Source organism: Bombus pascuorum, chromosome 1 (assembly GCF_905332965.1).
Source record: "Bombus pascuorum chromosome 1, iyBomPasc1.1, whole genome shotgun sequence".
NCBI classification, from domain to species: Eukaryota; Metazoa; Arthropoda; class Insecta; order Hymenoptera; family Apidae; genus Bombus; species Bombus pascuorum.
In genome coordinates, this window is record NC_083488.1 from 34845897 (window position 1) to 34864837 (window position 18941).

General features: G+C 44.2%; 2 protein-coding genes across 2 annotated transcripts in view; one reads left to right on the top strand and one right to left on the bottom strand.

Annotated features, from left to right (window-relative positions):
* The window catches only part of LOC132916054 (dynein axonemal heavy chain 1-like), a 54709-nt gene that overhangs the window by 21985 nt on the left and 13783 nt on the right, over positions 1 to 18941 (bottom strand). Inside the window, exon 21 of the mRNA XM_060975798.1 lies at positions 144 to 298. Coding sequence (XP_060831781.1) covers positions 144 to 298 — 155 coding nt within the window. The remainder of the gene's footprint in view (positions 1 to 143; positions 299 to 18941) is intronic.
* On the top strand, positions 4309 to 17660 carry LOC132912372 (thyrotropin-releasing hormone receptor-like). The gene is made up of 4 exons (XM_060969763.1): positions 4309 to 5357; positions 14037 to 14235; positions 15338 to 15443; positions 15677 to 17660. The coding sequence occupies exons 1-4, from the start codon at positions 4479 to 4481 to the stop codon at positions 15906 to 15908; spliced, it is 1416 nt and encodes a 471-aa protein (XP_060825746.1). The 5' UTR covers positions 4309 to 4478; the 3' UTR covers positions 15909 to 17660.

The following is an 18941-nucleotide window of genomic DNA, read 5'->3' on the forward strand; positions in this document are numbered from 1 at the left end:
ACGCGTATCGCAAACTTTCGTTCGATGTTCCGTCTTGCTAAGAGCAATGTCTCTTTCACACGCATGTACGCGCGATACAACTGTCAAAGAGGCGGGAAACTTTGTTCGATCCCTTATCCCGGTTTCACTCGTCATTCACTCACCATTCGCGCGTGTTAAGATCGTATTCGCCGTACAGCTGACCCATCGTAATCGATTTTGGATTCAACACGTGCGTGATCACAGCCGCGAACGGCTTACCGCTTGGCTGTGGCTGTCCCTTCAGTTTCGTGCATGCTTCCTTCAGAACCTCGTAGCACTGCGACAAAACGTATTCGAATAGCGTTCAAGCATTAAAAATCTATTATATCGATATGTTACTCGTTCCACCGCGTACGTAGACGCGGTATACCTGTATACGCAGAGAACCAAGTCCTTAAACGATCAGACCCAGAAAAAATATTATTTCGCCTCTTTTATACATAGCGATACGAAGAAATGAAACGGAAGATGATCAAAATAATCGATAATAATAATAATAATATAGTTTAAAATAAATAAATACACAGTACGTATAAGTACGTCAAGATAGGCACGTTGTATAAGGATTCTTATAGATGGCTCCGTCCAATCGAAAACAGCGTAGGGTTTCGCAAGCTGCACGATTCGGTTTAATTAAGTTCGAAACGAATGAGATCTTGATACGGACAAAAATAAATAAATAGGAAAATTGCGCAAAATGCCTGGTCGAAGATGCATAGGATTTACAAGAAAGAGAAACAACGGACGTTAAATCGCTGGTGATTTCCACATTCCGTGAGTCGAGCTGCACGACTAAGCTGTAACAACGACCTTAAAAGGTCGATTTGATACGAAACGAGGAAGCGCGTGACGATCCGCTTTATCAAATTTCGAATATCGCAATGGGGAAACTTTCGAATCGAGAAAGAGAGAGAGAGAGAGACTAGTAGTCTGGTTGCTTCGTTGCGCGTCGACTCGTTTCACTGCAAGTTGATACGTTATGATACGTGTATACTACTTTTGCCAGATGTCGCTTATCGCTCAGCGAGACGTAATTTTTGTTTCGCACGAGTTAGTCGATCCGCCATAAGACGTACGCATTTACGTCGGTATCGAGGTTGAAAGTGGTCGCAGCTGCGACAATCTGCATTCGAATCCCGTACAATTCGGAGCACGATTTTCTCATTCTACGTATGGTTAGTTTACGTTTTAGGTTTTCAAAGACATTCCGCGGGACGATACGAAGCGTATCCACGACCGATAAAAGGCAAGCCAAGGCCGGAGAACGCGTGAATCGCGCAAACGAACGGATGTCGCGCGTCGCGTCGTCGCGTCGTCCAACGGCCCCCCGAGAGAGCTTGCGAAGCGCATGCGAAGGAATTCGATGGGCGGCAAACTCGTCGAAACCGTGAACCGTGTTTCCAGTTTATCCGACGTCGTTTCTCGTTGCACGACGCTCCGATACCGCCGCTCCCGTCGACCGTTTCTCTTCGAAATATATCGCGCCACATGAGAAACCTAGATCACTTTGTTGAACCAGATAATTGTCGTTAATTTGACCACGTTTTAAAACAAAAAGAAAAGAACGGTACCGTATTTCAGTGATTTCGAGGCAAACGAAAGATCTCAGTCTTCTCGTTACACGTATAATATAACGATATATAGAATTTCCACGTTCGATCGGAAATCTACGTGTAATTTAAAAGGAAATTCTGCTTGTATCGGTGATAGATTTAAACAGCAACGGTTTCGATCAAGTACGCAACGAAACAAACGAGCGAACGAAAGATATTGTCATCGAACAGCCGAACGTTTGCTCGTACTCGTCGATGCAACGGTAAAAAACGATACATGGTAGGTAAAAGTAGCGTGATCGAGATCGATCTGCGACGGATCCGATCGAGTCGTTGAACGTTCGATTCGCGTATCCTCCGTACGAACGGCCACGATATACACCGCGTCGAATAGTTAAACTATCGCGGACAAAATGACAGGATTCAGGATCAGACGCTATCCTAGTCTTGGTGAATCGAACGACGCGTTAGATCCTCCATGTGTACGGAAATGAAGCAAAACCGTTTTTTTTCTTTTTTTTTTTTTTTTCGAATTTCTGTCGACAAGCTTGCTGGATCGTTGTCGGAACTCGTACGAACCAAGATGATTACGACGCGTTCAACGTTTGATAGAACACTGCGGAAAACTCTCAGAGAATAGGGGAAAAAATCTGCAATTTCAAAACTACTTCCACGAAAAAAAAAAAAAAAAGAAAAAGAAAAGAAAAAAAGGAAAAGAAGAAAAGCAGGCGGGATATGTATATTCCGATGAAATTTTCGATTCGCAACCGTGTGCGAATATCCCGAACGACGAATAATATCGCAAAGTGGAATTTACACGAAGCTGTAATCGGTTAGCTTCGTGGACGATTCGAAAGCCGATCTGCGGAAAGTATTGCTCTCTCTCTCTCTCTCTCTCTCTCTCTCTCTCTGTCTCTCAAAGAGAAGAACTGGAAGGCTGCTGGCTCGGGAAAGAAGAGAAACAAGCATCGAAACGGAATAATTGACCCACGAGACAGGAATAACGTGGAAACGATTTGGCTGGGAAAAAAGGTATTCCAAGTCTGCTGGCGATAAACGTTGAAAAGCGGGCCGAACAAGTCAGTTCGGCGTAAAAAGCGCAACGCGTAAAATAGGAAAGGACCGCGCTGCCCGGTCAGTGTTCGTACAAACTTGCGAATTTTCGCGTTCAACGACGCATCGCTCGAACAGAGAAAGCCGTCGTTGTTGACTCTCGAGAGATTTCATCGGATACGAAGATAGTTTATCCGATCGATACTCGTCCTCCGGTTGCATTCCACTTTCAGGTATTCGCGCATCCAGCGGCGCGATCGCGTTCATCTTACCATTCCAAGGAAACTGACTCGATCGTCGAACGACGACTCGAACTCGCTGGCGTATTCCGATCGCACCGATCATCGTCTTCCGCGCTCTGTAACGCACGGAAACGAAAGCGACGCTCTATTTTATGGTAATTAGATATAGGCCGAGCTATGGTTTCGTAGGCCGCTTGAAAAAGTACGCAGCGTGGTATACGGAGGGAAGGAACTATTTTCGTGACTACTTGGTTGCTGGTCGAGAGACTTTGAAAGGTGAACACGCTGAAACGCCACAGGCCTCGAAGAACCTTTCGGACCAGACCACCGAACTTTCTTCTACGATCTAGATCCAAATTGCCAGAGATTATCTCGCGGCCACTTTTAAACATTCCGCGATATCGAGACGAAGATCCGTTGGTGAAATTCCGAATTTGCGAACGCGACGGATATCGAAGGCCGTTGATCGACCAATTGGTCGCCAAAACGTTGTCCGCGTTAGTTGAAACGATCGAGAGGCCAGTCGCCGGTATCCGACGATACGATCGCAGATACGCCAGTTTGGTGGAATAATTGAAAGATTTCAGAGATCTAAGAATACCAAAGTAAATCGATCCGTGCCACACGTACGCCACCAGTTAGAAACATTCCGTGTTTATTGACATTGTGTGGGATTTAAATCTACAAACGAAACGAGAGGAATATTTTTTTTCAACAGCTAGTTGGAAACACTTGTCACTCGTTGGCGAGTTGGAAACGTTCTGAACTGAATTTACCTCCGCGCGAGTGGACATATATTTATAATATTTCCTACTTTCACGAGCAAACAAACGAACGCCCGTCGGGAGAATGGACGAAGAATTCGAGGAATCTCAGGAGATATTAAACGTTACTACGAACCATCGATCGATATCTGAGAGACACTCGAAGCAACAAGTTTAAGAAACACCTTATATTCCTTATATTGCGACAAAATTGGACGATCCGTTGTCGTCCGAATCGTACGATCAAAGTACACCTGCGAGTAACCGAAACTCCGACACCTGGAACAATTCAAGGGGATGAAAGTCGAATGTTTTCGATCTGATCGTTCTTCCCGCGCCAGCTTTTCTCGTTAGATTTACCTTATCGTCGTACAAGATCGTGACACGGTACTCGCGGAAAAACGCGCAGCAATGGTGACTAAAAAGGTAACCGAAGTAATCTCTATCTCCGGATAGTATCGCGAACTTACGTTGAACCTCTCGGCAAGCTGGATAATTGGTTAGACGCGATCGTTGTTCGAATTTCGTTCGACCGATAAAAATTTCGAATCGGTCGTCGAGCGAAAATTTTAAACGACGAACCGATAGCGAAGAGAAGGGATCGTCCGATCTCGCGATCGACGGCACGGCGACGAATTAACGAGGGCTTCTCGAACAATTTCGCCGCTTCGGAGACAGCTTTTTGGAAAATCGGTGTTGCGAAAACTCGAGGAAAATATGGCGAGTGAAAAATAGAAAATGGAAATGGACACCGTTTCGACTCTTTCGTAGAGAATCTTTCGAGGCAAATCGGTGCGTTTTATGGAAAATAAGAGAGGAAAGAGATATAGCAAAGAGAAGGAAACATGTTGTCGGTCGCGTCCACGTACAATCTACGTACGAGATGCGGCGTTCAGGAGTCCTCGAGCGTGGACGTATCTGCACGTTCCCGACGGTCCGCCATCCCAACCACGTGGGCCAATTTGACGCATTACGGTTACAGAAACAGAAGCTTCGAACCGAGCATAGATTTCGAGGAGAAACCGATAGAAGCTTGTCACGCTTTATACTTTCTACTGGATTTCTTTCATCAGTACTACATTCCCTCCATCATTTTGCTAGGCTTGGTAGGCAATCTGTTGTCCTGCGTCGTCTTTCTAAACACGCATCTGAGAATACGAAGCTCCAGCTATTACCTGGCCGCCCTGGCCACCGCCGACTTTGGCTTCTTAGTCACCTTGCTTTTTGTTTGGTTGAACAACACGCTAGGATGGAAGGTGTTCAATAAGGAGGGTTGGTGCGAAACGTTGGTCTACGTGAGCGCCGTCTGCAGCTCTTTGAGCGTCTGGTTGATCGTCGCGTTCACGGTGGAGAGATTCATAGCTGTTCAATACCCTCTGCACAGACCTCATATATGCACTATAGCCAGGGCAAAGACGATCGTGCTGGTGTTGGTGATTCTGGCTTTGGCCAGTCATTCCTACTCCTTCGTCACGGCTGGAGTGATCAACAGGGACGGTGAAGATTATTGCGATCTGAAGGTCGAATACTTGGAGACGATGAAGATAATCAGCATAATCGACAGCATCGCCAGTCTGATAGCGCCGCTCGTACTCATCATCGTCATGAACACTATGATCATGAGGAACTTGTTGAGGTTCAGCAGGCGATTCAAGCAGTCTTCGACCACGTCCACGGACTGCCCGAGCAGAGAACAATCGGACATCAATCTGAATCAGATTCCGGTGAGTGAAAATCGTTTGATCGAAACCGATCGTCCGATTATCGAACGGTTATTGAGATCAGGCTGTCGGGATTCGATTCAACGTTGCTATATCGCGATCACGCGATAACGTTGTAAGAAGATCTTCGATCGCTAACTATATCCATGGTAAATTAGCTTTCCATTTGAAGGTCGTAGGTACGCGTAGGTCCGCGTAGGTCGCGCAAAGCAAACCGATCGACTCTACTAACCGTAACGTCGTTTGATCCGGACAAACTTGAACGTTAATACGAAATCGATGACTAAATGTTAAACATCGATAATTATCGGTCACACGTACGAACGTAGCTACGCGACCGGCGTTGCGTACATCGGCTGCAATTTATCCCACGCTTCTGTCTTCTTTCACAAAAATAATTCGCTCTCGAAGTCGAGTATTTCTAAGTATTTAAGTATTTAAGCATCAAAGTTTGGATTTCACCAGGCTGTCGTCGATCGCGTTATAACTTATATTTCGTTATTTTCCATCTCGTTACCATCATTTACCTTTTATCGTAAGATATCGTAACGTACATCGTTTCACTTTCATCCTACGAACTTGGCTTTTCGTTATCGTCCATTTCGACGCACGCTCGTTACCTCGTTCGTTGTTGCATCAACCGTTGCACTTTCATTCGATCCAAGCCCGTTTTATATTACTCGTAATAGAAAAGTCAAAGAGAACCGGTTCTGTAACGATCAAAATACACTGGAAACGGTATCCTAAACGTTCCGAATCTTTCAACTTTCGATACTTTCGAGTCGGTGAGTCGACACGGACGTTGGATCGTTACCATTTTCGACGTAGTTCTCTTTAGAAAAGCTGCTCGGTTTAACAAAGAACCTGTATACGCGAGTACGGAAAACATTCAATTTACATTGAAAATGATACGTACGTATATTGGGATCGCGTTAGTTTTTCGCTCGTGAAAGCGCCAGAGCTTGGATTAAGAGAAACGTTTGACACGCGCACGTGTATTCGCAGCGACTAGCGACGAATCAAAGGGGAAAAAAGGCGACGGCCTCTCGTCTCGTTCAAATATTCGACGGTTAATGGACGTTGCTATTTTCAATGCACGCCGTCTTCACGCTTGGCTTCGGTCTCGTAACTGGACTATATTTTTGTTTTTCTTGCGTGCTAGACAAACATCGGCGGTGAAATGCACTCTTAGGAACGTTTCCCTCGGACTCCACTTGTTTTTCCAAAGAAACTCGAACGTTCGAGTTATTTTTTCTAATCCGGCTCGATGATGTTCGAACAATGTGGTTCGCTAACCTAAACGTCTCCCGTGGATTAAGTGTTCCGACCGAAGACATTTATTTAGACGTATAACATCTCGATCGGACCAGAGGATCGTGCGTATACAGAGGCAGCAATATATTACACGGTAGTCACCATAGGCGCCAACCTGGACCGGCTGTCTCAACTCGATCTTCTACTTCTCGATTTTCGCTTCTTAATAACACAAATGCGTCTTCGATCGTTTAGAACCTAACGAATACGCGTATATCTTTCTCTTAATTTTGCTCTCGAAGCTTTTACTTCTCCTACCTTTCGCTTGCAATTAGCGGACGATCTGAACGATAGGCTGAAATTACAAAGGAGAACGAGATTGACTCTTACCCTCGTCCAACTTGTAACTTGTATACACGTATATTCCGATGTATCCAATGCCAGACGTTAACGCGATCTTTTATCATCGTTAACGAGCGGTTCGTTTCACGGGCAAAGCATATTTGAGAAAACGATTATAACCCGATCTCCTTTGCTGTTTCTTTCGTTTAAAAATATTTGTCTGTCAACGGGAAACGTAAATCGAATTGCGTTAAATTATATCGGTTCGATCCGACAACACGGCTAACGACGAGACAACGGCTAAAAACAGAGAAACTCGTTATAACTTTGGAACGAGCAAACTAACGCAAACGTCAAGTTTCGCAATAGCATATAGCTAGAAAAATTAGATTAGTTCGAGTCTATAAACTTTCGACGAATCGTCGCGTCGCTACACGCGAAACGTTGTTCCGAAACGTTGCCTCGTCTCCAAAGGACGCTACTTCAACGTTATGTAAACTTTGAGATAGTCTGCCGCGTTTCAGTAATTTAGATTTTAACACGCGTGAGTGAACACGTGTACACACGCGTGAACGAACGTATCACGAATTCCGAAAATAGTCGATCCGATCCGACCCGACGGTGGCTCGTAAAAACGTTCGCGACAGAACGGCCTTTCTAACGTTCGTTCGATTTGAATCCTCCAATTTATAGCTACGTCCACGGGCAGACGATAAAATACTAGATCGGATCGATTCAGTAGAACGCGTACGAATAACCCCGTAACGGTTTAAAAGCCTCGGCAAGCATCAGTCGGAGGAGCAAATCCATCTTTGTGTCCGTTCTTCCTTCATTTTCGTCCGTTCGCAGCCACGTGCAGCCAATCCACGGGTTAACGACGTAGCAGGCGGATTCATCGCCGGTGGTTTCGCGAAATTCTACGCGATACGATTACTTAAAGCTATGCGATTTACGATTTACGATTTACGATTCGATACGCGAGATATCGCGTGTAATTGGTCGCGGTCTTAAAATATAACTGTAAATGTATTCGTAAAGTATATATTCGTGTCGCGCATCGTGTATAAACGAAATTTGATCTATCTTTAGCCGTTATAAATGTATATAACATGGCTGGGTCGCGCGGACAACTCTGCCGTGCATGCCGTCGCGAAACGCGGAACGAATAACAACAAAGAACGTGATCCGGCAACAGAGTGTGATACAGCCGAGAGAGCAGCGTGAACTTGATTCGGCTCTGTTATCGCAATGGAACGGGAAAGCTGGACACGGGAGAACGGATACGGAGAAGAGGAAGAATAAAAGAGACGCGGTCCTAGTAACGCGCACAGCAGCAAAGGTGGTTGACAAAGCAGCGCGTAGCTTGCAATTAGATTCAAGGACGCAACGGAGGGCAAGTAAAAACACGTATTTGCGACGAAAGGGTGGTAACGGGGCCGGCTAGACGAGCATTTTACCACAATATCCGCGTTGATTCTACAGCGGTATCTACCTTGGCGTAACTAAAGATTCGGTATAAATCGAGTCTTTTCATCTTTTACGCGTGTGTAGGACGAAACGTCGATTTAGACGATTTATCCAGATTACGGTAGGTGCATATTCCACCTGACCTCTGCTATACGTATTCCGTTTGCTCGTCCTTGTCGTCGACGCACAAGGTGGAACGTTATCTCGTTGAAATTTCCAACGTTACGTTTTGCCGAAGCATCGACTAGGAGCGGTGAATTCGTTCGTTTCGTATTTTCTCGGAAATTTATATAAAAAATAATTCTCTTCGATATGGTTAACTAAACACGGCGCAACTCGATATCAATCGAGCCAGTAAACGCTACGGACTTTTCACGTCAACCATATTTTTCGATATAGCCGACGTATGCAAAAACCGTGCGCATACATACGCGTGTACGTATCGCGCGTGTATTGGAGAAAAGGATGGAGGATTTAGGAGAGCGGACGAATGGAAAATCAAACTTTCGAAAGAAGAAGTTTTCGAAAGGTAATAGAATGGAAAAACGAGAGGCGTAGCGTTTTTTCAAGAGCGACGGGTTTTTCCGACTAGTTAGATCGTAACGAGAGGAACGAAGGAAAACGATGGTTTTTTCTCTGCCTGTCCGCTCGGACATAAGCGTTCGAAACGTAATCGATTAATCGAATTTTCCTCGCTTTTGCTTATTATACACCGCTACGAGCGATATTTCAAAGTACACGCGCTTACACAGCTGGAGTTAAATTACGAGCTAAATCGATCGTAATAACCGTTTCTAGGTGATCGAAATATACGTACGATATCGCTGCAAGTAAATTAAAGAGTCGCGAAAGACGAAATTTTATTCCCGTTTCCGACACGGAATCATCGACGCCGGACGAAACGCAATCACGATCGATCATCGATACGAAGCAGAATGGAATAATTGCTTCCCGAGCTCTCGTTGACTTTTTGCCCCTCTGCTCTCGCGTTCCGGTGGTCGGTAACCGCGAATCAGCTATTTTCGATCAACGTATAAATATCTTGGGCTTACGTAACCGTCGCCATTCATCTTTGCAGAGTTTTCGATCGCTCGGCTATGATACGTCAATCTGCGTCGTTTCGATTCGGTTACGGTTACGTACAACGAACCACGCTGCGACGATCGTTCCAAGATGCCGATCGATCGTTGGCTTCGAGCGAATTTAACCCCACGAATCGCTGCCATCTCTATGGATATTCTCTGTTTCGATGTTCGAGCGTAGACGGTGATCGTTCGGCACGACGGTACACCTTCGTTCGTCGATTTGCCTTTTATAACAGTTCGTTTGTCTTTGACGGTAAAACAAATCAACGGTAGGCGGATGCAAGGGGGCGGGAACGGTCTCGAATGAATCGTTAAACGATTTTATTCTTCGCTGCAACGCGCACTGATATTTGTTCAAACGCGATAACCTCTTTCCATCCTACCTCTGCCAATGTCGCGATAAATCTGTCATTGGCAGAAAATTATCGAGTGCTTCTCGATAAATAAACGGGACGTAGCCGCGTCGCTCGTATTATTACACAGAAATGAAAAAACCGTCGACGACGGAACGAAATTGCTTTTTCGAAAACTGCCAATTAATCGCCTCCTTAAACACGGTTTCTTTTAATTTGATTCGTTCTCCGAAACGCAGGCTTCCCTTAACGAAACGTTACCTCGAATATCAAACTTTTCTTTCGACCGGAGATACGCGCGACTTCTTTCTTCGATATTCAAAGGCTCGAAAAAATATTAAACAACGCGATACAAAGTATTACGGTCGTGTGCGTGCGCGTGTGCGAGAAATATTCGTGACAAATGAAACGCGTTAAATTTGAAACTCACGGAATCGGTAATTTCGCGTTAATTACATCAATTATCCGACTATTGACTTTATCGTTGCGTTAAAGCACGCGATATATTTCGTATTACGCGAACGTAACGTAGAAAATTAAAGAAACGCATCGAGCGTTTTGCTATATCGATTAACGGAATGAGAGGAATAAAGCGAATGGTTTAGGACGTGTGACGCACGATGTATCAAGATAAAGACGACGATCGCTCGTACGTTGCACGAATACTTGCAATTACAACACCGTCTTATCGACCCTGAAGCGAAGCTAACTGCTCCACGATCCGAACGACGATGCTACGCGTATACGTACTACGTATGTGCATGCGTATGCGTACGCGTACGTTTAGTGCCAACTTGGTCGGCGATTAAATCGTATTTAACCGTATTTAATCGTATTTAACCGTATTTAACGGTATTTAGGTTACATCGGACTCTCGCGTTTAACAGTTGCACGATTGAAAATGAAATTACAGCGTGACGGTGCGTCGGAAACGTGGACCGCTTAACGATTGGCCGATCGATCGACCGACCGACCAAAGTCTATCGAACGATAGAAACTTGAAAGAACGAAAGCAACGGCTGTCAGGAAACGTTCGAACCTGCTGGCAAACAACGATCTCGGTTGACACTTTGTCGAATGGAAATGGAGAAACTGGCAGGAGCATCGATCGTCGAGACGTATTACGCGACGGTTTAGCTCGCGAATATAATGTTATCGTAACGAGACGACAAACGGAGTCGATTGGACGACGGGAGCGTGACGTCGCGACGACCGTGTGCATCCTCGTCATGGATATCGTATTCCGTGCAATTTCGTTTCCCACAAAGCTAATTTAAACCATCGAGGCGAAACTCGTTGAAAATGAAAAGAAGAAGAGCGCTTTTCTAGAGCGTGGTTCGTTGCCAAGCGCAAGAAATAGCAGGTTGTATTCGCGCGTGTCGTATCGGTGGTATTACAAAAACTCGAAGAACACGGCTTTTTTCCTCGATCCGTTTTCCTCCTCGAGCTTCCGTTTGTCGACCGAAAATCGTTCGTTCAAAGGTTTACGAACCAAATCTTTCCGCCTCTTTCGCAATGACAATTTGAGAGAAAGAATTTAACCGGTATGTTCGAATCGATTCGTAAAAGAACAAGTATCCTTCGTTTCCTTCGATATATTATATATATATATATATAGGATAGGTATCCGTTATCGACCAGGTGATAAATTTCAATACGCTTCTAACAAAATACGCTCGATATGGGGAAAAGCGTACAAAGTGCCGGCGGTATAACCCTCAAGTCTACGGTATTCGTTAGCGGTGCCACTAGGGGAATTATAGTTTACGGCCCCCTGCTATATTCCGTCCGATACAATGCCACGCCTGCAACTCCTTATTCTCTTATCATAAATTATTCAAATATTCTGCGTTTCCAGGGTCACCCGATATATCGGCTCATTTTATCAACGCCACGCGCCGCTCTAGTCCAAGTGGGACGATGATCAAATCACGTATACTCGATACCCACACACTCTCGCAATCGATATTACCATGAAATCTGCATAAAGCTGGCTGATTTCACACTTTGCGTGCGCTTTTCCGTCGACTCTACCAACGATATCGCTTTTTTTTTTTTTAACGAGGCGCCTCTTTCGATAGACCGTGACCCGATAAGAGAAAAAAAAAAAAAAAAAGAAGAAAAGAAGAGGAGAAGGTGTTTGATCACGTTGGACGAATTTTGCTCGTTCCACGGTTGCGAGACTCGTACGTTTCACGACACTGAATTATTCGTTCTATCGTTCAACCTTACGGATTAACCGATCAAAGAAACCAACTCTTTTTCATTTTTTTTTCTTTTCTTTCTTTTCCACCAAATGGCCGAGCGAAAAATCGCGACAAAACCGTTCGACGATTAATAAATACGACGTAACGAGGAACGAATTTGCGAAAGAAAAACGATGCGAATAAAGAGACGGTTCCTTCGTTTCGAGTTTCGGGATTCTTCTCGTTACGATAGCGATAAAGCGTAAAGGGGGAAGAAAAGTTGTTATAAGAAGCGGGGTTCTATCGCGAGAAACTCTCTTCGACCCTTTATACCTCACGTTTACATCTTTATTCTCTACCCTAATTGAAATTCTTCGTTCGAACCAAGCCCCCCAGGTCCATACTTTTGCAAATATTCGTTTTAGACAGTTAACGATAGGATACCGTTTGATCGAACGACGCCATTTTTCGAACGATTCGCAAAGATCGAACGCGATGCTCGTTCCTCCGACCGATACGCAAACTCTGCCTACAGATTCATACGCTAGACGCGTAAGCGGCGAGTTGTGTCGTAACTCGATTCGTTTACTCGGACGAAAGGTCTGCCGATTCTACAGCTGCAATTTACGTCGAACAATGGACGATGAAAAATTAGCGAGTAACTTTCTTTACTCTTGAAAGTGACAAACGGACTGCTCCACCAACAGAAACAACCTCATAAAATAACCGTTTCTTCTCCTTATCTAAAATGTCGTACAAAGATACGAGACCGTGGCTTTTACGTTCGATCGTTTTCGATGAAAATGCTACCGATAGAAAGCGAATAAAGATGGTGGTTGCGTTTGGATGCGAATTTATCTCTTCACTTCTCGTAGCAACTCTTTTCTTTTTTACGACAGCAGGAAAATGCAGATCTGCCGGGAAACACGATTTCCAGCCAAACGCTGCTTCTCCTTCGCCTCTTAGTCGACGAGGCGATCGAGTCCGTTCTTGCGATTCATCGTGATCCGGTGTAAATAACTTGGACGAGCCGCGTTAACCTACATTCTCCTCCTATCGGCCGCCTCGTTCCCGCGATATCGATATGCCCGTTCAAATTGCAAATCGTTACTGGCGCTCGGAAACGATGCGTTTGTTGTTCGAACCGATACGATGCCACTTTTATCCATAGCGTATTAGCAGCCAATGTCCGAATCTACGCACCTAACGATCGCAAAAATAATTCTGCCTGCTTCGTTTCCTACTTTCTCCTCTTTATTCGTGCAAAGCTGCTCCCGTATTTTTGCTCGAAGCGTCGACTCGAAATAGAAAATGAATTTAACCCCGAATCATGCATACACCCTAAAATATCAGCATAAAATACAGCATAAAATGAAATCGAGTTCTCGGCTGATGACTATTCGCTCGAGAATTAACCGAAACTTAACCGAAACCGTATTGGCGAAACGATTTTGCCTCGCATATAGCTCCGAGATAAATAAATTCGCGTTTCGATCAAGAGTTTGCCCGCAAGTTCGCGTCGACTGTACCTTTGACGGAAATACCTCGTTAATCGTAATATCTACCGTTTAATCCAAAACAAGGATAAGTTTTTCTCATCGTATCGTCGACCAGAGACAACAGCATTTAAGGCGATTATGATAGATGAGACACGTTTATCGCTTATTAGAGGATCGTGGTTAAGTAACGCGTTCGTGACCAGCATGGGAAAGGATACGGTAGCCCATCTAACCGTCCCGATAATAAGTAGGATAACGTTTCAAGAAACTGGTACCGTGGCTGAAAAATTATTGGCTTCCCGTGGACCTTTATTGCCAGCAGGTTATCTCTCGTCGTAGCGGTGTCTCGTCGCTTAATCGAATCGGCTTTCTCCACCATGTTGTCGCTTCTAATTCGCGTGTACACGACGGCGCAGCTCTAACTTTACTTTTAAACCTACGAACGTTTCGTTAGTTGTAATTGCTATTGTTGGTAAAGTTGTTCGTCGGTTTTCAGAGTGCCGGCAGCAGCAACAACGGGGCTGGCGGCATTAATCTGGGACCAGTGGTCGGAGGCCGACGGCCGCCATCGCAGCAATCCTTTCACTCGTCCAAGAACAACCATTCTCATCACTCTCGGCATCAAACCACGTCCGCGCCGCCATCAACCCCACGAAACGCTTGTCAGTTACCCGAAATAGCAACTCGCTGTATACGTAAGTACACATACGTGTATCCTTTGTGTCTATCTATGTACAGATACGTACAAGAGAGCGAAGCATCTAAAACAGGCCAAACCACACGGTCGAATAACTCGCCTATTCTCCGCGATCTCTAGAACCAAGTCCGTGAAACGAAACTGAAATTGGACCTCGATATCGATGTCAATAGTCCGATTTCGTTCCATTTCCTATTAAACATCGTTGGTCCTCACTCTCGTACGTCCGCTTCGAACGCAACCGGTGGTTTCATCGAGCGCGTTAGTAATTCAGTTTCATAGAAATCCGAGGAAAGAATTTTTAAGATGGATCGTACGAACCAAGCAGGGGCAGGCTGCTGCTTCTCCTTCCTTCTTTGTCTCCTCGATCCTTTCAACGAGATTAACCGAGATGGAAATTCGTACAAGAGGCATTCGCTCTCGGACGAAGCGAAAGTTCGTTGAACCGTATTTACGAGAGGGGAAATATTCTGTAAGAATGCGAGATAGAGACCCGTTTCCATCTAGCCGTTTCTCCTAGCCGCGATACTTTGACTCTAGTAAGGAAAATTTGGTCGAGTATATCGGTAATCGTCGCTTTGGTGTTGTCGTCGCGGAAAGGAACAGGCTAGATCAGCGTAAAGCGAAACGGAGCGAAAACGAATCGTGACACCGTAACGTTTCGTTAGATCGACGAAAGATTTGATCGTTAAATTGGTCGGTCGAATTACCGACTGGACTACTGCCGGCCGCTTTCCAGCCGTATGCCTCTATTCTTCTCGCGATTCGTTCGACTTTGAGGAAATCGTCCGATTTTACCGCATTTTTCAGCGTTTCGATTCCTAGTCTTCGTACATGGATTGCGTTAACGCGAGGCTAGGTTACTCGTTCGAAAGTTACGGATAGCGTCTATTCGACGTTTCGAACGTACGAAAAGGTAGTACCTTTACACGACGAAGTAACACCCGCGCACCGCGTCGCATTTCAAAAAAAAAAAAAAAAAAAAAAAGAAAAAAAGGGAAACAGAAGGCCAAGCGAAAAGTCGAGTTATTCGAACGTCGTTGCGGAAATTCCTGGCCGCTCGCACCGTACTTGCAATACTTTTTCCTTCTCTGTTGCAGATATTAGATCGTCCTCGAGGAATCTCGTGTCAACGAGGAATCAACAGAGCATCACGAAAATGCTGCTTCTCATCAGCACCGTTTTCATTCTTCTCAATTTGCCAAGGTAAACGGCCATTTATCAATATATTCGATACGTTGATTTAATATCTTTAATATCTCGGTGAGAGATATCAACGACGTGTTGTACGGAACCACCGACGATCCACGATGAACGATGTTTTCTGTGCAATAAATAAAAATTCATTGCGTTGCACATTCGCACATTCCTGTACTTGCGATTCTTCCGACAAGCTGCCAACTTTGATTTACCAGCAAAGCAAACTCTCCTTTTTGCAGCTACGTGATCCGATTGTGCGTATTCTTCTTCACGCTGGCCCGCAAGAACACGCCCGATCTGCTCTGGTGTTTGCAACAGTTCTTCATGCTCCTCTATTACACCAACTTCAGCATCAATTTCTTATTGTACGCAATGTGCGGCATCACGTTTAGGCGTTGTCTGCAACAGTTGCTGCGCAAGATACTGAAAACCATGACCAGGTACCACTGCAATCTACGACGATACATATAGGAGCGACGGAAACGTTTTCGAGCAAATCCAAATATCCGAATTGCGTCGCGCGACGCGCACGACCATTACGTTCGGCCGTTTCTCACCCTCGTTGTTTCATTCGCGAACGCGGATCTTCGTCGCCGTTCGATTCGACTGTTCGCCATCGGTTTGCTTCGACGAGCAAAACGACGCGTATAACGAACCAGCTATCTCGACTCGATCAAATATCCATGTCGAATCGCTTTGTTCCGCTGTCGGAGGTACTAAGCGTAAAAAGTCTGAGAAACGTTCGCTGCTACCGTTGTTCGATCGTGTAGGCGAGAAACGATAATAGAAAAATCGTTTACCACGATTACCGGTTAATCGACTATGGGCTGACAGACACGCGTTTTCATCTTTGCAAAATCTTTTGAAACTTCGAGAGTAAATGGCCGACCCTCGATGAAACAAATTATACGCGATTATATGCGATTACCGATGGTTTAAATAAGTTAAAGGCGATTCTGTTAGTCGTATTAGCCTATCCGGGCGAGTACGTGTCTCGCATACATATCCTATTCTGTCCTATTCGAAACAGGATAAGAGGATATTACGTTAAAAGCAAAAGGACAAACTTGTAACTTTCAACGACCTCGACACCTCGGTTTAATACACACGTATCTAGCATAGCATCCATCTCGGAACGTTGCATGGAAAAATTCGCAGACTCGGTGTAAAATTCGTTATTTCTATGTGGCATCTACCTGTATCGTGGAAACTACGTATCGATTATAGAAATTAGACAAATTATACGAAACTACACGTGTATCGTTACGCTTTGTCAGCGCTCCGACGTTCGATCAAATTTCCCACTTGGAACGTTCGACCGAATTACCAACATAAGTAAACGATAAATGTCTCAACGTCTTCTAAACGTGTCTTCGTTTAAATTATTAATTATTTGTCTCTGTCTGAAACTTGAAAACTGTCGAGCGTTTAAAATTCAATGGCTACCTAATTACCTAATTACCTAATTACCTAATTACCTAATTATCTAATTACCTAATTACCTAACTACCTAATTACCGATAGAGTAAAACTCGGCGTAATCGATACGCGAACGCGCCGAGTCGGGTTACGAAACGAAAAGATTACTCTGATATAATCGATCGTTCGCTAGGTAATTGGAAAGAAAAAGCTTTGTAAACATTGTTATTACGAACAACGTCGATGTCTATCTCGAGGGAATTCTTGCACTAGCTGTATCGTGTGTAGAGTCGTTGAGAAAACTGGAAAATCCGCGTTTCCGCTTTACGTCGTATTGTATTACCTTCCTAACTAAGATTCCTTCGATACTTGCGTATCGTAAACGTAAAGAAAGTCGGCGCAAATTGAATTTTTCAACTTTTATTCCATATCCGTAGATATTTCGTGCGTATAGGATGTCTCAAAGATACGAGACAAATTCGTTATTATACAAAATTGCCTACGACAAAGAAAACCTAAAACCGATACATTTGTATTATCTTCCAAACACCGTTTTTTAGCGAATTATGTGAATTATATACGTATAAATAGCGAAATACGTAGGTAATTGTTTTATTGTTTATATCGAGTTGTAGAAATCGTTTTCGCGTTGCTCGAAGGCTGGATTTCCAAGGAACAGCACGTTTACCGATAATTAGCGTAAAAGGAATCGCTACTGTAAATATCTCGACTAACGACTAACCGTATAATTTATATATAAGGTAAATATTTTTAAATATACCTCAGACACTGAAAAAATTGAAACTGATCTACTTTAATTACCTCGTTCCATGAGATCGTCGTACCTAACAAATGCAATTCCATATAGTATTTTTGTTCTTTACGGAAAGCGGCCAATTTGCCAGATAGTTACCTGCTAGCCGATCTCGTTCTGCACAACTCTCCTCTCACATACGTACGACGTGCGTACGTATAGTACGTTCCGCGCGAAGCTGTCCATACATCGCCTCTTGCGTTCGTTTCAATATGTTAAATACGGTGATGGTGATGATGGTAATCTAATAGCGTAAAACGGTGGTACGAGAATAACGACGATTTTAGTCATTGATTTGGAAACGAGAAGAAGTCGTTGGGATCGTGCTGACAACGCATTTCGAGGGACGTGGAAATCGGCCAACAGGTAACTGGAATTCGGCAACTTTGGCCACGGAACTCTATAGAATCGGCAAGCTTCGGAGAATTGAAATTTGTTGAGATTATCGAATCTTCGAACTTGGAACGCGGCTTGTGTCCCGAGTTGTTCGAACAAACCGTTTTTCGGTAGCGAACATGCCTACAAAATTAATTACGATTCTTCTATTTCGAGATAAATCGAATAATTAATTGAAATTGATCGATACAATTATAATAACGTTTATTTTCAATCGATATTTACGCGATGTAATGGGAAATATCGTTCCATATAAAATAATATTTCAACAGAAACATAAAGATAAGGAAGGAAAGTCGTTGCAAGTTCAACGCGATAACGATATTGCAAGTAAGTTCAACGACGTTTATACCTCATATACACATCCTCGTTTTCGATCATCTTCGATGATTCTGCTAAAAAGATTCTTATCAAATTTTTCCATCTATCTTTCCTTTCGCATCGCGCATCCACCATATCTATCCAAATTTCTCTTTCCCGTTACGCCTTACTAACAACGCCTTACGCCTCCTAAGTAAGTCTACCCATCCGAAAGATCGACGTGTCTAAAGATCGTTACGGCGAAGGAATAACGAAACGGGACAGATCAACGGCTACCGACTTTCCCCGCCCACGTTGGCAAACCGGTGGCGAAAGTTGGTCGGATACGTGACAGTGTGGTCGAGTGGATCCCAACTAATCTTTGGACTTTGAGAGAAATCCGCGGTGGGATCAAAGTCGTATTATACGAAGCCTGTTCGAGAGGGCGAGTCTCGCGTAATCGATAGCCCGATGTAATATCGCTAGATACGACTTACCGAAAACTGAAACGTGTCCCAATATACGCGTCGCGATATCAAAAAATAGCTACACGCTATGAAGACAAAAATTCAAAT